The 17,271-nt window shown below is 33.9% G+C and overlaps 1 protein-coding gene across 2 annotated transcripts in view; it reads left to right on the forward strand.

Annotated features, from left to right (window-relative positions):
* The window catches only part of LOC149170253 (nicotianamine aminotransferase 1-like), a 106,280-nt gene that overhangs the window by 54,663 nt on the left and 34,346 nt on the right, over positions 1-17,271 (forward strand). The window contains exons 1-2 of one of the 2 annotated variants that reach the window (XM_089428966.1): positions 15,054-15,224; positions 15,424-15,713. The exons of the other annotated variant lie outside the window; for it this stretch is intronic. Coding sequence (XP_089285092.1) covers positions 15,183-15,224; positions 15,424-15,713 — 332 coding nt within the window. The 5' untranslated portion in view covers positions 15,054-15,182. Of the gene's footprint in view, positions 1-15,053; positions 15,225-15,423; positions 15,714-17,271 lie in introns of those variants that run through there. 2 annotated transcript variants of the gene reach the window in all.

Here is a 17,271-nt window from a genome sequence, read left to right on the forward strand (position 1 = left end):
ACACATTACAAGCCCCATATACCACCTCCATTCTTCAGGTCTAACTTGTCATTGGTTCATTAGGATTTAGCACCCACATGTCCATACTCCTTGAGTAGGGCCAAAAAACTATTGCCTTGGAGGTTGATGTAGCTAAAAGACTAAAAAAAGCATAACATGGCTACAATAAAACAAAAAGAAGAAAATCAAAATGCAAAAGATGGTTGGTACATAAGTTAACACATGGAAAAAAGCCTAGCATGAGCTCTATCCTTCTCATTAGCCATCACCCGGTTCCTGAGCACATGATGCTCCTTCACATCAAAAGGAACCCTTGCATGTGCGATGAACTATCTTATCTTTAGGGGTAATATTAATGCTACATCATAAAGATCAGGCTCTAACCCTTGATCTATGCACAATAACATAGAGCATTATCAAGAAGAAGTAAAAGGAACACTATAGGGGTGGGAAAAGTAGACCGAGCAGGGTAACTCATGCCTCCATGATTTCTCCCCCCTATATTCATACACTTGGGATGTGGACTCCCCATTTGTTGGTCTCGATGATCATGTGGCCCTTGGCCATGAAGTCTTTTCTCCTCCATTCTCATACATTTACACTAACACCTATTTATTGAGGGGTCGATCTTGGAAATGCCACCTCCCATTAAGGGCTAGAAGCACCTAATAGGGTTGACCATTAGCCAGCTCTATCAAGGTAGGGAGCACCTTTATGAAACTTGGTCTAGTTAGATATTAGAAGGTGATCCTTGTTTGAAGTATTAACATGCTTCTAACATTCAAGTTTGGTCCACTTAGATGCACATATGATCCTAGTCTATGATGACTGGTTTCTTTCACTCCAGTTCATTTTTTTTTGTTAAGTGGTCCACAACAACCCAGGCCTTGAGAGCACCCATTCCACAGGTACCCATGCCTCTTTAGAGAGATAGATGGTGTAGCATATGCAATTTTGAGAGAGTTCAACCTCCTGATTATTTTGGATTCCAGACCCTGGTTTTGGGGTAGTGTTGGTCTCTTCATGCAACCCTGGTCTCCTTCTTTTGATTCAGTTACAACAACAATCCCCTTGATTTATGTTTAGGTAAGGCTCCTGAACCTCCCCTTGCATCTTTGGAATATTTCTTAGTTAACTTCTATTCAAAATGCAATAGGGAAATTTTATTGTCATAGTTCAGAAACTGAGCATTTCCTTAAGACCACTTATGCTTGAATATGCGTGGAGATGGATTTTAATAAAGGCTTTCTTGTCGAGATAAACCTAATGGCTTCAAATTATGTATGGGTTTAGAAGATTGACTATGAAAATGTCTCATTCCATTGTCGAATGTGTTATGAAACAAGGCATGTAATCAAGAATTGTCCCAAGTGACTGTAGAATAATAGAATCAGGAAAATAGTTGGAGGCCCAAATGGTGGGAAGGTGCTTGTATATAACATTATACAATATACAAGGAAGAAGAGATCCAAGACAAAGAGGAAGCAAAATAAGTTAGGAAGAAGTGCATGTCAAAGAGGATCTACCAAAAGCAGAGATATAGGAGGCTCATGCCCATCAAACCCTTATGAATTCTAGATCCTCCATTGAACTCATAGGAACCAAGACTGAAAAAGAAAATTCATGGGTTGATAAGTCAAACGAAAAAAGTGACAAAGACAACAAAGATCACTCAAAGAAAGGTGATTCTTTGAATTTAGTAGAAAAAACAAGTTGGATCCAAGTTGGGAAAAAGGGAAAAATCATCTCGCCAAGGAAAATGAGAAGTTAGTCAAAGTCAAATCGATAGGTAGTAAGAAATGGAATGTAAATGTATTTGGATCTTGGGAGTATTTTGGAAAATATTTAGTTGGAAAGGGAATACATTTTTTATAATATGGAGTTCTCGTTCAAGGATTTGGATTGATCCTACATTCTCAATCTCAAACCCACATGGGATATTGGAAACTCTAAAGAAATGTAATAGTTCATGGTTGGATCCCATATTTATTTTTATAATATAAATCCTCATAATCATTTTAAAAAAAATAATTATATTAATAGAGAAAAAAAATAAAATAAAATTGAAATATAAAATTAAACGATTAAACAATTAAACAACGTGATTAAAATAGAGCCTACATTTAAAAAATGTTGACTTGCAATCTTACATATCATAGGTTAAATCCCCCATATTGGGTTGTAGAGAGCCTCTCGACGTAATAATGTCAATTGGGGTTACCTTGGGTGGTTGGGTGGAATGGTTGCTATCTTCCCCACTCTGTGTCATATCCCTGCTATTGAAATGATGAGCTATAATGTCGTAATGAGTATTGTTGTAATGACTTTGAGCTAATGAATATTGTTGGTTTCTAGTCTTATGAACTCTTAAGTGAGTATACTTGTGCATTGGCTTGGTACCAACAACCTCATTCTAGCCCTAAGGCTAAGAGGGAGGTTGATTTCTTTCCTTAAAAAAAATTATTAGTTAAATTATATTTTTACTCAGTGGGAAAACCTATCATAAGATATATATATATATATATATATATATATATATATATATATATATATATGAGAATTGTTAATAATTTAGAAGGTAAAATAAAAGAATCTTTGTGAAAGATTTTGGATAACTATTATTAATATAATGTAGATTTAGAAAAAAGCTCTTAACATAAGTAAACTATATAAAACATTATACATTATTATGGGTAAAAGTATGTCATAGTGTGCTTCCTCCTAATTCTTTGTGTTGGTTAGAATACTTTGATCCATATTCACATTTCCACACCCTCCTAGTTTTGTGTGTTGGTTAGAAAATTTTGATCCACGTTCACATTTCCACACCCTCTTATTGTTGCTACACAGTGTCATCTTCTTTTGCTTTCTCCACTACAAATCTATTTGACAACCTAACATTTGAATTAGTTGGAGTAGTACTTTTTACTAGACTCATAGTTGATTGTTGAAGAGGGAAACACTTAGCTTGAAATTCTTCAATTTGTATCTTTTGATTGTGTAGGATTTCTAATGTGAAGTTAGATTTAGAAATTTTGACCTGCTTCTTGAATTGCATCCTACCAATAGTTGAGAAAATCAAGTTCTTATTATCAACAACATATTTTTCTTGTTTTCTTAAAACTCTTTTAATGCAGATGGTCTCACACAATGTGCATCTCCTAGGATGCCCAATGGTCCATATTGTTAACACTACATATCACCTTAACCCTGCCTGTATCTAAATTCTAGCATACCCAACTATTTGATTGTTTTCAAACATTTCCTTAGAAAAGGGGAAGTAGAGAAAAAGGCATGAGAGAGGACTAACCTTTTACAAATTTGCACAAAGATAGCCAAGGGACTTCAGGAGGAGCAGACAAAATTCGAGCCACTAAACTAAAAAGATAGAGATGAATGAGTCATGCCTACTAGACCAAGCCAAGTCATGTGAAATAAAGCCAAGAGAACATGAACCATGCAACCAAGAGCCAAGAGAACATGAGCCATGCAACTAAGAGCCAATAAGACTTAGGCCATGCAAATGTGAGTTAAGAACCTGTGACAGGGCATCACAAGGGCAATCCAAGAGAACTTAAGTCCAATTTAAAGCCTCAATTCATCCCAAGATGGAACATAACCAAGAACAATAGGCCTCTAAACCATCAAAAGTCCCCAAACTTCAAACTTGTAACAAAATCCATTATTCCACATAGAATAAAACTCTAATAACAAAAGTAATTGATGAGCCTATTCCCATGTTAATCATTGATTGAGAGAGCACCATTGACATATTGCTTCTCAGTCACTATGAACACTAGTTGATCCACCCATGTAAATTAACATGTTGATTGTCTCTTATGCAAGTCTGAATCATAACTATGGACTAATGCTTAAGGCACGTGGAAAAGTGTGTCCCCACTTTTTGTTGTTATCTTATCGTAGCCTATAAGAATGACCCTGCTAGACAATCTACCTCTTTATTAAGCATCCTTAGGATATGAAAATACTCCACACTTTCAAACCTAGCAACTTTTTTCCTTATTCTCATGATAGTTCTTATAAAGTTGCAATTACTTGGTGTAGAGAGTCTGTTAGCATCAATTTGATGATTAATGTCAAGTCCCCATTTGCAATAAGTCTTTTGATACAACTATCATCAACCCTTGGAACAAATTATTATCACCACTTAGTTGTTTAATGTTCTACCCAGTTCTCATTCAAAAATGTTTTCTTGATTTCATTGGGATTGAAGGGAATTCTCTTCGCACCTACCACCTTTATAGTTATATTCACCTTTATAGTTATAAATATATTATTAGATATTTTCTTTAAATTTAAATTTATTAAATATTGAAATATATTAGTAAATATTTACTTTAAATTTATATTTATTAAATATTGACAAAAAAATAAAAATAAAAATATACGATTTTTTAATAATAAAATAGTTTGGTGAAAAAAAAAAAATTCAATCCAAAACTTTTATAACTTTTGCATTGTTAAAAAATTTACACTGCACTACATTAAAATAAATTTCACTAGTTTATATATATTATATTAAAATGATTTGTTGATGAAGGGTTCGCTAAAGAAAGTAACCTACAATTCTACATGGCTCAATGAATTGATCTTGTAACCTCTTGATGTTTCCTTAAATGTTCAAGTTTTTATAGATATTCGAATGAGTATATATAATAATTAAAGTATTTTATTTTATATTTTTATATTTGTTTGAAGGTATAGTATATTGTAATTAGTTTGGATCAAAATGTTTTGACTTTTAATTAATTTGCATTTTTTTAAAAACTACTTGCAAAGTTTTTTTAAAGTTTTGGTAAAATTAAAATTTTAAAATTTGTATTTTTAATTTTTAATTGGTGGATGACTAATTCTATGTGGTTTAAAATCAGTTTGTCAGAATTAAAATTTGTTAAAAAAAAAACCTCTAATCGCTAAGCTTGCTGCTTATTGTTGTATTCTAATAACAATATTATCCCCAAATATCCTCATAAATTAATTATCCAAAAAAATTAAATATATGATTTTTTTCATAATATTTTCTTTCAATTCATTATCATACTTATTTCTAACAATAAATACTTATTAACCTATAAGTTGTATTCTCTCTAATAACAATGTTTTTTCACCTTTTTTCCATTAATATATTTGATAAATCATAATATTTTTTTTGGTAGTTTAATTATTTAATTGTCACTGACTGCACCAATATATTATTAGCAATTGGATTCCCATTCCACTAAGGTTGTGGTGCTTAAATCATGCACTTAATATAACTAAGTATTATGTACTTTTTCCATAAGAATTAATCTTAAATCATGCACTTAATATAACTAAGTATTAGGTACTTTTTCCATAAGAATTAGTATTAATCAAGAGGCTGCATATTAAACTGGTTATATATTCTAAAAATCTATATGATTTTCTTATAATTCATCTTATGGTGAATTATAAATTATATTAAGAAAATTAATATTATTATATTGTTTAATTATATTTCTTAAATTTTAAGTAAATAAAATTTAGAATTTAAATATAATCTATATATTAAAATGTTTAATTTATATTAAAAAATATATATATATATATATATATATATATATATTCATAAATTTGTATTAATTAATTTTGTATTTTTATTTATAGTATAAATATAAATCTATTTTTATTAAATAATATTTATTTTTTTACATAATAGAAAAATCTATCATAATTTAATTGTCAAATTAGTATTGAGGATAATCATTTTTTGGCTACTATGTTGACTCATCATCTATATTTAAAGAAAATCACTAGCATTGAGGATAACCATTTCTTGGCTACTATGTTGACACATCATCTTTATTTAAGGAAAGCCATGCCCTTGGGTCTTAGGTTGTTAGCTTTTTCTTTATGTCAAGAAGACTAACTCTTAGCAAAGTAGAAAGTTAGCCAAATAGAAACAATTTTAGAATATAGTTCAAGCTCAAATTAAATAATACTTATAACATAATTAAATATATTATTATCATTTTATTTTCTAAAAATTTATTATAAAATTTCTATTTTTAATAGAAATAGGTAAGGATGTTAACATTTGATTTATTGTTGACTTTTTATATATATATATATAATTTTTGTAATATATTAAAATTTTAATTGTTTTATTGGTGAAAAAAATTAAAGTCTTTTTAAATAACTAATTGAAAATAAAAAGAAAAGAAAAATACAAAAAAAAAAAATTAGAAAAATCAAAATTAAAAGTCAGTACATTAAAATAGAAAAAAAATAAAGTCTATTATACAAATGGATTGAAAAAAATCAAAATTAAAAACATAATAAATTGAAATTAAAAAACTTATTACTCATAGAAAAAGTTAAAAATTATTTAATTAAAAGCTATAAATTATTTAATTGTATATATATATATATATATATATATATATGAATATGAAATAGTAAAGACCTATTTGGTTATGATAATAGGAATATGTTTGGGCCTGGAGTATGCCCTAAAACTGCTTCTGCTTGGCTAAGAGCTCGTCTTCCTCGGACGTAAGGAAACAGGTTAACGGCCCAAGACCCAGAGGCATCTGGCAGGAGTGAAAGTCTGCTCCCTTACGGACCACCAGCGGGTTATTTCAGGTGGCGTGGTTTTCCTTGATAACAGTGATGTGTCAACTGACATTCGCGGATAGCAGCCAGAGATGGCTGTCCTCACTGTTGGTTTGACAAACTGAGTTTGATAGGTTTTTCCACCTTTTGAAAAAAAAAAAAAAAAAGAAAGATAATAGGAATATGTTTTAATTTTTCTTATTTTTAAGATAGATACATGAATTATTTTTTTGCGTTTTTTTTTTCTATTTTTTAATTAAAAAAAATATATTTAATTATCTATTATATATTTTTTAATTTTTCACACAAACACCATACAACATTTACTAAAATATTATTAATTTCTTTCATATCTCATTCCAAATATTAACTAAGCAAAATTTTAAAAATAAAATTCAAAATTGTTTTTTTCCTTACTCAAATTTAATTTTATTGATGATGATGGTGGTGGTTAACTTCCACTGAGACCAAACTTTGGTCTATCGGACCTAAAGAAACGAATTTATTCAATATTTTTGATATTTTTAAAATTATTTTATTTAATTTTTAAATACAAAATTAAAACAACAATTTAAATTATATATTATTATTAAAATTACGTAATAAAAGATTAAAAAAAATCCATGCTAAATACATTTATATATTCAAAATTTAAAATTACAAACTTCAAAACAATTAATAGCCCATCAGATTGATTCATTCAATTATGTCATATCTCATTTCAATTTTTTTTTTTTATTATCAAGTAAGAGTGGAACCTTCCATTAATCTAAAAAATACATAATGTACACTTCTTTAACAAAGCCCAACATGATAGCATCAACTCTGTGAAAATTCAACAGACATCTGGGAAATCAAAACCTCGAACCTAACTCCAACAAGACTACAAAAGAACAGTTGACAAAACAATCTGCCCAACATAGAGTGCAAAGAATCCAAAATAACACCATGATCTGTCCGCCCTTAGGGTGTCGCTCTGGATAACCAGCGAACTGGAGACCTGCTAATCGAACCGGAAGGAGAAGTTGAAAGATTCCAAAGTACTCAACTCTCGTACAACAAAATACCAGAAAGCCCTTGGTAACAAGGGCCCACAGATCCGAAGGCCCACAAAACTGCCACAAGTGACCCAAGCATCATCCTTAACCTTCGATAAACTTTTAATCGCGATGACCATGCGATCCACCCCTCGTGCAATCCAACGATCATAAGCTGATTTCGGGTCGACACCTTGCCCACACTTTATCCCTTCTTACGGACCCGAAGAGAAACATAAGCCGCCTCACTATACTTTTTCGGGTCCGAATGAAGAATTAACAATCATGCAGTTTTTCCGCCAGAAATCCATAGGATGAAGGAGTTCCAAGGAGATCATGACAACTTGCCCACACTTTAACCTTACTTACGGACCCGAAGCGTAAATAAGCCACAGCACAATAATTTTTCGGGTCCGTTTGAAGAATTATCTTTCGTGCAGTTTTCTACTCGAAATCCATAGGATGAAGGATTTCCTAAAAGATCTCGTCAACTTGCCCACTCTTTGCTGTTTCTTATGGACCTGAAGAGTAAATAAGCCACCACTCTATAATATTTCAGGTCCATTTGAAGAATTAACCTACGTGCATTTTTCCGCTCGAAATCCATTGGATGATGGAGTTCAGGGCAATCTTTGGTTAGTCGCCTGCCAACCTGCCCGCAATTTATCACTTGCTTCTTCCCTGTGATTGGTTCAATTCTTGTTGTTTCCATTGGCATTCTCTCTGCTTATTTCTCATATTTTGAAAGTGCTCCCTATCTTTGGTAGCTTGTCTGTGACAGTCCTCACTCAATTTCCCTTATGGTATCATCATCCAATCATATCTTCTATTGCTTTTTGAACAGAGTACTCTTTCATTCGCCAGAGGGCTCTCAGGTGGGATTGTATGCATTGATAGACCTGCAATAACTGCCAGTGTTTCGACACTCTTTCTGGTGCTGTTCCATTGCATATCTTCTTGACCAAATTAATTATCAATTCAGAGTCAACTTCAATGATGGCATTATGTAAATTTGATTCAATCAAGATCTCTAGGCATTGCTTTAAGGCCATGAGTTCCGCCATATTATTAGTGGCATTCCCCAAATGACTATGAAAGATAACTTTTATGTATCCCTACTCATCTCTTATGACTCTGCCATAACCAGCTACCCCAGGGTTTCCTTTAGAGGCTCCATCTATATTAAATTTCAAAAAACCATGAGGAGGAGGTTGCTAGAAGTCCTTATCCACTGTTGTATGACTTATAATCTTGCTTATGCCCTAGGGGAAAGGCAACTGGAGACCCAAATGCAATAGTATTTTTGCATCCTGGTCTTGAGGTGGGTTCTCGGGGGGTTTCTTTAGAAGGGTTCCCACAGTCTCTTTGAGCTGTCTAATGATCTGAGCTATGATGCTCTGGGATGAGCCAATTTTGTTCTTGAAAATCCTATTGTTATGTTCTTTCCAGACATCCTAGATTAAAAAGCCTGGAAGAAGAGTCCAAGCTTTGTTGATTATTTCATTTTCTGAGAAGTTTTTCCTCCAATTCTTCAAAGTGCCAGTGATGCTTAAATTGTCCCTATTCGTTTGTCTAAAGATTGAAGCCACCCAGTTCCACAAGGAAGAGATGAATGGGCAGAGGTTGAGTAGGTGTTCCATTGTTTCTTCTTGTAATTCACACAAATGGCATCTAGATGGACCGGCTACACCTCTTTTCCGAAGGTTTTCCCAAGTCAGAATTTTTTTTATGTTGCACCAACCACATGAACAATTTGATTTTCATCCAGTGTGGGTTCTGCCATAGTTCCTTCCATACCTTATCAGGGTTTGGAAAGTCGAGCCCTAAGGCCATTCTCTTGGCTTCTTTGAGGTTGAAGTTGCCTTCGTTGTTTCTTCCCCATCTCAGTTGGTCAGACGATGTTGAAGTCAAAATCTTTCTCTGTTCCAAGATCACTGCAAGAGCTTCTGCCTGGGCCTTCAAAGGGGTCTCTTCACTATATACCAGGTCCTTCCATATTCTCCATTTGCCCTTGTTCCTCGCCTGATCCCAGAAATCACTTACCTTGAGTAAACCTTTACTATCAGTGTCATTCTTGAGATTGGCTAGTTTTTCTCTTAACAAGTTAGGTTCTTGCTGCCAGTTGTCCTCCCAAAACCAAGCTAGGTTTCCATCTCTGATCTCCCAGAAACTATGCTTCTGAACAATGGCTCTATTCTCCCATGCATTGTTCCAAATGTGGGAGCCCTTGATGAGCTCAGACATTCGAATGTGATCCCTTTCTTGCCAATTATTTGCATACTTCTATTTCCATAGCTTGGCCCAAGGGGTTATCAATTCCTTTAGCCATCTCCACCATAGTTTTGCCCCCACCACTCATATCTCATTTCAAATATTAACTAAACAAAATTTCAAAAATAAGATTCAAAATTGTTTTTTCCCTCACTCAAATTTAAATTTAATTTTATTAATATTTATTCAATATTTCTAATATTTTAAAAACTAATTTTATTTAATTTCTAAATAAAAAATTAAAACCAACCATTTAAATTATATATTATTATTTAAATTACATAATAAAAACCTAAAAAAAAATCCATACTAAATAAATTTATATATTCAAAATTTAAAATTACATACTTCACAACATTCAAAATTTAAAATTACAAACTTCACAGCAAATAATAGCCACCCAGATTACATATTCAAAATTCAAAATTACATACTTCACAACATTCAAAATTTAAAATTACAAACTTCACAACAATTAATAGCCAACCAGATTGATTCATCCGATTAGTTCAACTAGATTTCAAGAATGATTGTTAAAAAAAAAAAATCTCATTTTTAATTTTCTTTGGATTCATGCCAAATATAGGAAATCCATAATTTTGTCAATACAATAATTTTTTTTCATGAAATCTAATCTCTAGAGTGTTTGAATTAGTTTTTTATATTGGAAATAGATTTAGCACTATTAATACTTTGAAACATGTCAAATCAGCAATAACCAAAATTTATAAAAATTTATGCGAAATGCACCCTCCGACCCTCACCCGCACCGCCACCCCCATCCCCATCCCCATCTTACTTTTAATTTTCTTTGGATTGATGCCAAATATAGGAAATCCATAATTTTGTCAATACAGTAATTTTTTTTTGAAATATAGTAATATTTTTTTCCATAAATCTAATCTCAAGAGTGTTTGAATTAGTTTTTGATATTGGAAATAAGTTTAGCACTATTGATATCTTGAAACATGTCAAATCAGCAAGAACCAAAATTTACAAAAATTTCTGTGAAATGCCCAACCCCAACCCCAAATTTCTAATTTTTTTCGAAATTGTGATCTAAGTATACCACAGTCACACTTAAGATTATGCGCCACATTTGACGTGTTGTTTATTTACTGCACCGGGAGAAAGGGAAAGTGCAGGGAGCAACGTGAATCCTTGTTTATGCACGTGCAGGCGACAAGGAGGTGGAAAGACTGCAACATGGCGTGAACAACAACGTGGGGTTTAGCATATGTAAGTGCTAGGAAAGAGGTACGCAGATCTAGCACAAATGGACAAAATGCAACTGGACATGTTTCTCATTGATATGAAGCCGTAGGAGCAGCTGACAACTATTGTCAATCTCCATAATCCAAAACCTGAACGGAAGGTTGGTGAGAAAAATAGATGAAACAAACAAACAAACTTTGTTGACAGACTGTAGTTTTACATGATCAAATCTCTGCCATGAATCTCAACCTCAAAGATTCTAGTGATGCAGGTAGGCAAAAAGGGAGATTACTCCCAGACTAAGGAAAACAATAATATGCACTTATGTATGCTTGTTGCAAGTTTTGTTTTTCCTCAAAGATTTTGTAAGATGTACCTAAGAGACATCTATTGAAATATGATTTATTATGCAATCTCTCAAATGTATCAGATTTCACTACAGAAAGGACAATATATCATATGAACAATTCTAACAATTTTATTGGTATTTGGTATAATCACACTCATACTTATATATAACAAAACATCTTATCAATAAATCTATATATATAATAACAAAAACATCTTATCTCCTGGATGCAGGTGTTTGACAGGTCATATGGTACGATGGAGGCGCACCGAATAGGCAGGTGTTAGCCCAAGCACGCCACGGGTTATATCTCTGGGCGGGCGAGCTGGTCTCGCACAAGTATATTAAAGGCCGCATTAACTTCCTCCTACAGTCTCCTGGTTATCTACGCTATGGCGTTCAATAAGTCCATCACTCCCGCGGCTTCATCGCAGACCACTGTGGCCTTATGGGTTGCTGCTCTGAATGTATCCCTGAGCCACTCTGTTAGCGAGCTTCTGCCTGTCATACCCTCACTCGGCTCAAGAGCATTCTCTACTCGCTTGGCTCTGGTTCCAGGTTCTTCCAGACTCGTCGGGGTTCCGTTTCCGCTTCTCTCTGGGCACTGGGTTCTTTGTTATTCCTCTCTGTGTATCCGCTCCTTGGACAAGCCTCTGCACGTTACCATGCCGCGTGAAAGGCCCAGAATGGGGAGCAGGCGAGGCGGTTCCAACGGTCGCGCCACCCATCAGCGGTCCACCCCCATCTCGTACCCTTCCTCGGATGCGTTGGATTTTGGTCGTAGCAATCCTCCAGCCACCAGAAGTGGCAGGGGCAGGGGTCGAGGGTGAGTCAGGAATGATGATTGTGAGCATAATGCTCAGCCCACTGTCCGCTACCGCATCTCGTGTTCTTTAGCCAACTCAACTTTCATAGTTTCAGTTACAATTGAAAAATGTGAAGATGTCCGGGGTTCGGGAGCGGCCCATCCTGGGGTTCTTGCAGACCAGAGGACGACAAATCCGATTGATAATCAGCGCCAGGTCATGGGAGGTCTTTCTGTGGTGAATTCTGAAGCCACAGCAGGTCCAAGCGCGCCAGCACGAGGAGAGCCTACAGGCTCAGAGGTTCATCAATCTGACTCTGAGGACTCACTTCAATTCGGGTGCAGGGTCGTTGAGGAGCCATATACCTCCGAGGACGACTGATCCAGCCCGTGCCTCCGCTCTTTGCAGTTTCTGAAGTAGGAGCTCGCCTCCTTTTTTGAGTCTCGATGTTAATGCATGTTTCAGGGCTCTGTCAGTCAATGTTTCGTTTATGTTTAGCGATGTTTAGCTGTGGATCATTTTGAGTTTCATGCGAAGTCAAAAATACTGTTGTAGGTCTTCTGTGTACTGAGGTCAAGCATAACTTGTAAAATTCCAACTTCATGGCAAGACTTTTCAAGGCAGCTGCCTTGCTGTAACTTTTTTGTATAAATAATAGGAGTAGACTGATTGAGAAAAAACAAAAACATCTTATCAATAAAAACAAAAATAAATAAATAAATATATAAATAAATAAAACATAAAACAAATAAATAAATAAAAGAAAATAAAAATAAAATATTTAAAAATAATAATAATTATATATATAATAGAAGCAAAGGGGAAACAACAACCCATAAGAGGAGGAAAAAACCAAAGAAGAAATTAAAAACAAGAGAAAAAGAGGGGGCAAGATTACTTGGTCTCTTTTCAATTTCTATGGCCTCCCTAAACTTCCGGTGATGAAAATGCGGTAATTTTGACAGTTACCAGGGCCTCCCCAATACAAATATGGTGCTTAGTCTTCTCCGCATGCTCTACTAGGGTTTTCATGTTTGATGTCAACTGAGTGCTCATGAATCCTATGATTAATAGAGCGCCTTCATGAGCACTCAGTGGACATCAAACATGGAAGGACCCGGTCTTCAACCCTTGCAGAGCATGCAGAGAAGACTAAGCACCATATTTGTATTGAGGAGGCTGGGTAGTGAGGCCACAGAAATTGAAAGGAGAGTAATCTCAACAGGGATTACCGATGGAAGATCAGTAGCTGTTAGATCCCTGCCCTTTCCTCCAAACGCGCCCCTGTTTCCCTCTTGATTTCTTCTTTGGTTTTTTCCTCCTCTTATGGGTTGTTGTTTCCCCTTTGCTTATATATATATATAAAAGATGTTTTTGTTATTAGGTTATAATTTTTTTTTAAATAATTACCTTATTTAGCTTTATTGAACTTGTTATATAAATAAATAATATTTTACAACTAAACATAACTAAAATAATTATAAACCTATAAAATAATCATTTGATTGATTATTAAACTCTTAGTTTTAATCCCATTCATCCCATTATTTTTTTTTCACTTACTGGTTCACGGATACCGGGTCAGTGGGTAGCCGCTACGTCCAGGGTTTTAAACACTGAGTGGACGCCACCCGAAGGCATCAACACCCCTCGGCCTATTTACTGACCTAACCCCAAGAGCTTTTGGGATTCGACCCTGTGACCTCCCATTGGCGAGGCACTTGATTTGACCGATTGAGCTAACTCTTGGGGCTTCCCATTCATCCCATTATTAGATTAAAAGATATATAAATTTCATAATCTAATTTTCTAATAAATTAAAAATAGTTACATATAATAGAATTAACATAATTTCATTTTATTTTTATTTAAGAAAATACTCCATCTTTTGTTACATATATACTTAAATAAATACACTGATTTAATTAGTCAACTATATAATAAATTTAGTTATCTAATTAATAATCATTTATATATCCTAAAATAATTCCTATAGTTTATATAATTAAATATATACACTAATTTAAATTAGTCGACTATATAACAAACTTAGTTATCTAATTAATAATCATTTAAATAAATATATATATTCAATAAATACACTGATTTAATTAGTTAACTATATAACAAACTTAGTTATCTAATTAATAATCATTTAAATAAATATATATGTTCAATAAATACACTGATTTAATTAGTCAACTATATAACAAACTTAGTTATCTAATTAATAATCATTTATATATCCTAGAATAATTCGTATAGTTTATATAGTTTTAAGTAATATAGAGTATATTAAGTGATTAGATTTTAGTTATAGTTTAAGTGAATAGAGATTAATATATCTAACAATTAACTAACTAATTAATTAATTAATTAAACAATTAATTTTCCTATTTTTATTTTCCTTAGTCAATAATCGCCGTTTTTTCTGGCCATCAATTGATTTGCTCTCTATAACCATGTAGTTCTTCATCTTGTCCATACAATAAACCACACTTACTAGTTCAAAGACACCGAAAAATAAATTTTGATGTAATTTAAAAAAAAAAAAAACCTCTCCTCAAAACACATTTATTAATTTATATTATAACTCAATGTAAATATACTAAAATATTAACCATAAAATTTCATTGAATTATTCAATAAGAAATTTGATTTTTCCTGATTCAAATTCAAACTTAATTTTATATACAACTAGATTTCAACGATGATTTAGAAAAAACATACACTTTTAATTCTGCGTGCACTGAGGACGATCCTCCGAAAATGCCGAGAATTCCGACTTAACACCATAAGAACCACCATAAGAACCGCAAGCTGCAGATAAAATATTCGAAACTATTAAATTCTTAGATTGCCTTCCTTCCTCTACTCTGCGTCTGTTCGAGGCATTCCTCACCCAGAACCATGGCGGAGACGAAGCAGCTAGATGATTGTAATGGTGTCAAGGTAAAGGCAGTCCCCTCACATGCGTTTGGGTTCTCTTATTTTAAGGTCAAGTTCAGTGTGAGATTACTGACCAGCCAATTTGTTAACACTTACTCTGCTAAATGAGAGTGAAGTTTTCTTTAAATTTGTTCATTCTTTACTTTGCCTTGTATTTCAAGATTGTGCCCCACATTTGACGTGAAATTTATTGTTTATCAAGGATGAATGTTTACAGACAGCCTGCACAGGCTCCAACAAGTGGAATTTCAGTCCAAGTGACGCCATCATGGGATTTAGCCATAACATATTAGGAATTCGAGCTGTTCTGGACTATGTGATGTCGCATCTGAATCCTGACGGGAAGAGCATAATTCCTCTCGGTCATGGAGATCCCTCTGCATTCGAGTGCTTCAGAACGTCCGTTCATGTTGAAGATGCGTTAATAGAGGCCATTAGAACTGGTAAATATAATGGCTATTCTCCTGGTAATGGCCTGCCACAAAGCAGAAGGTAATACTCAAGTAAACTTTTGCCCTTACGATTAAATATTCTTAAAATAAAATAAAATTGGAAAGTCATAATTGAGGGTATAATTGAGGGAAAGTCATAATTGGTTGTTACCTCCCATTCCCTTACGGTTTACCTCCTCTTCATCCTCATAGCTTGAGGTTTTGGCTTAATGTCTGTGGTCCTTTTCCAACAACCTGATTTCTTTTACAAACTTCTCAAAGATTTCATCCAACTTTGCTTTAGTGACTTTTTTGGATTTGCTCTTTTATATCTTTTTTTGAAACAACACAACAAAAACAAACATCCATTGAAGTTATGATACCAACTTGCAGTGTTTCTATGGCCACATATGCAAGCAATTGCTTGTAGGTAGAGAGGTTGGTCCACAAACTAGTATTAGTTCACAAGTGCCCGGACACATTTGCTTAGTACATATTGATATTTTAGTGCATTGTGCACTATTGTTATGAGGTACTAAAGCATAATGCAATTTTGTTTGTTAGTGCGAATTAGGTTGTCGAAGGACCTTTGTTACTTTTCACGGTTCTTTTTGCCTAATAGGCTTCGTGCTGTGCTCATTTGACATGTTCAATCTGTACAATTGCGATTGCATAATGCAATTCCGTTCTCTGTCGCAATTATTTTTGGGTATTTTTCATGAATCCGTTAGGCAACCTGCTTGGTTCTTGTACTTAGTTTTAATTTTTGGTGTAGTAATTATTTTCTAATTTATTATCTTATTTCAAGGTTTTCATATGGTGCCAACAATTTTGGCTATTGCAAACAACAAAGGCTTTGATCATAAATATGTGAAAGTCTTATAAATGTTCTTTGTAATTATATGCCTTGATGTGACCCCGAATTGTAAATATGTGAAACCCTTATAAAGATTCTGTTCTATGTAAAAATACGTCTTTATGTGAGCCCAAGGCCAAGGACCCATGCAAGGAAAAGATAGGCCAAGTTTCGTAATGTAAATTCTACCTTGGGCATTGCCCAAGGTTTTCAATGATCCCTGTAAATGAATATGTATGGGGACAAGTGGCATGTTCCTAATTGTATTCTGTAGATTTTGCAGGTCCAGTCTCTCATAAAGTTGCACTGAATTAAAGAAATGTAATTTCCTCAACAAGCCACTAATAATCTGGTAATTAAACTGCTACGTACTACTTTTAAAACCTTAGAAACCTTTGGAAGCCTCTATAAATACCGATTGCGGTGAAGAGTGCTCACGTTAGTATTCTTTCATAGTGATCATGGTGAAACTTTGTTGGTTTGCGCCCTTGAATTTTTCCAGCTTGTCTAGCTGCTGTGTTGTTGCTTGCGAACTGGATGAATTGTGGCTAGATACTGTGAGAACTAGCCCCTAAGTGTCCTTTATTCATCTCATTATGTTGCATCCATTGGGTGATGGTGGTAGGAGCATGCTATTGTTAGCCATATGAGTTGGGAAATGTGTGTGAAAGGCTGTGATTTTGCAACCCGGAATTATGTGTGAAGGATTTGGGCTTGGGACCGCATTTGAAAGGTTTGTTACCATCACAACACTGGTGACTAT

Source organism: Pinus tabuliformis, chromosome 4_2 (genome assembly GCF_031772625.1).
Source record: "Pinus tabuliformis cultivar Carrire ecotype Pingquan chromosome 4_2, CPIR1, whole genome shotgun sequence".
Classification (NCBI taxonomy): domain Eukaryota; kingdom Viridiplantae; phylum Streptophyta; class Pinopsida; order Pinales; family Pinaceae; genus Pinus; species Pinus tabuliformis.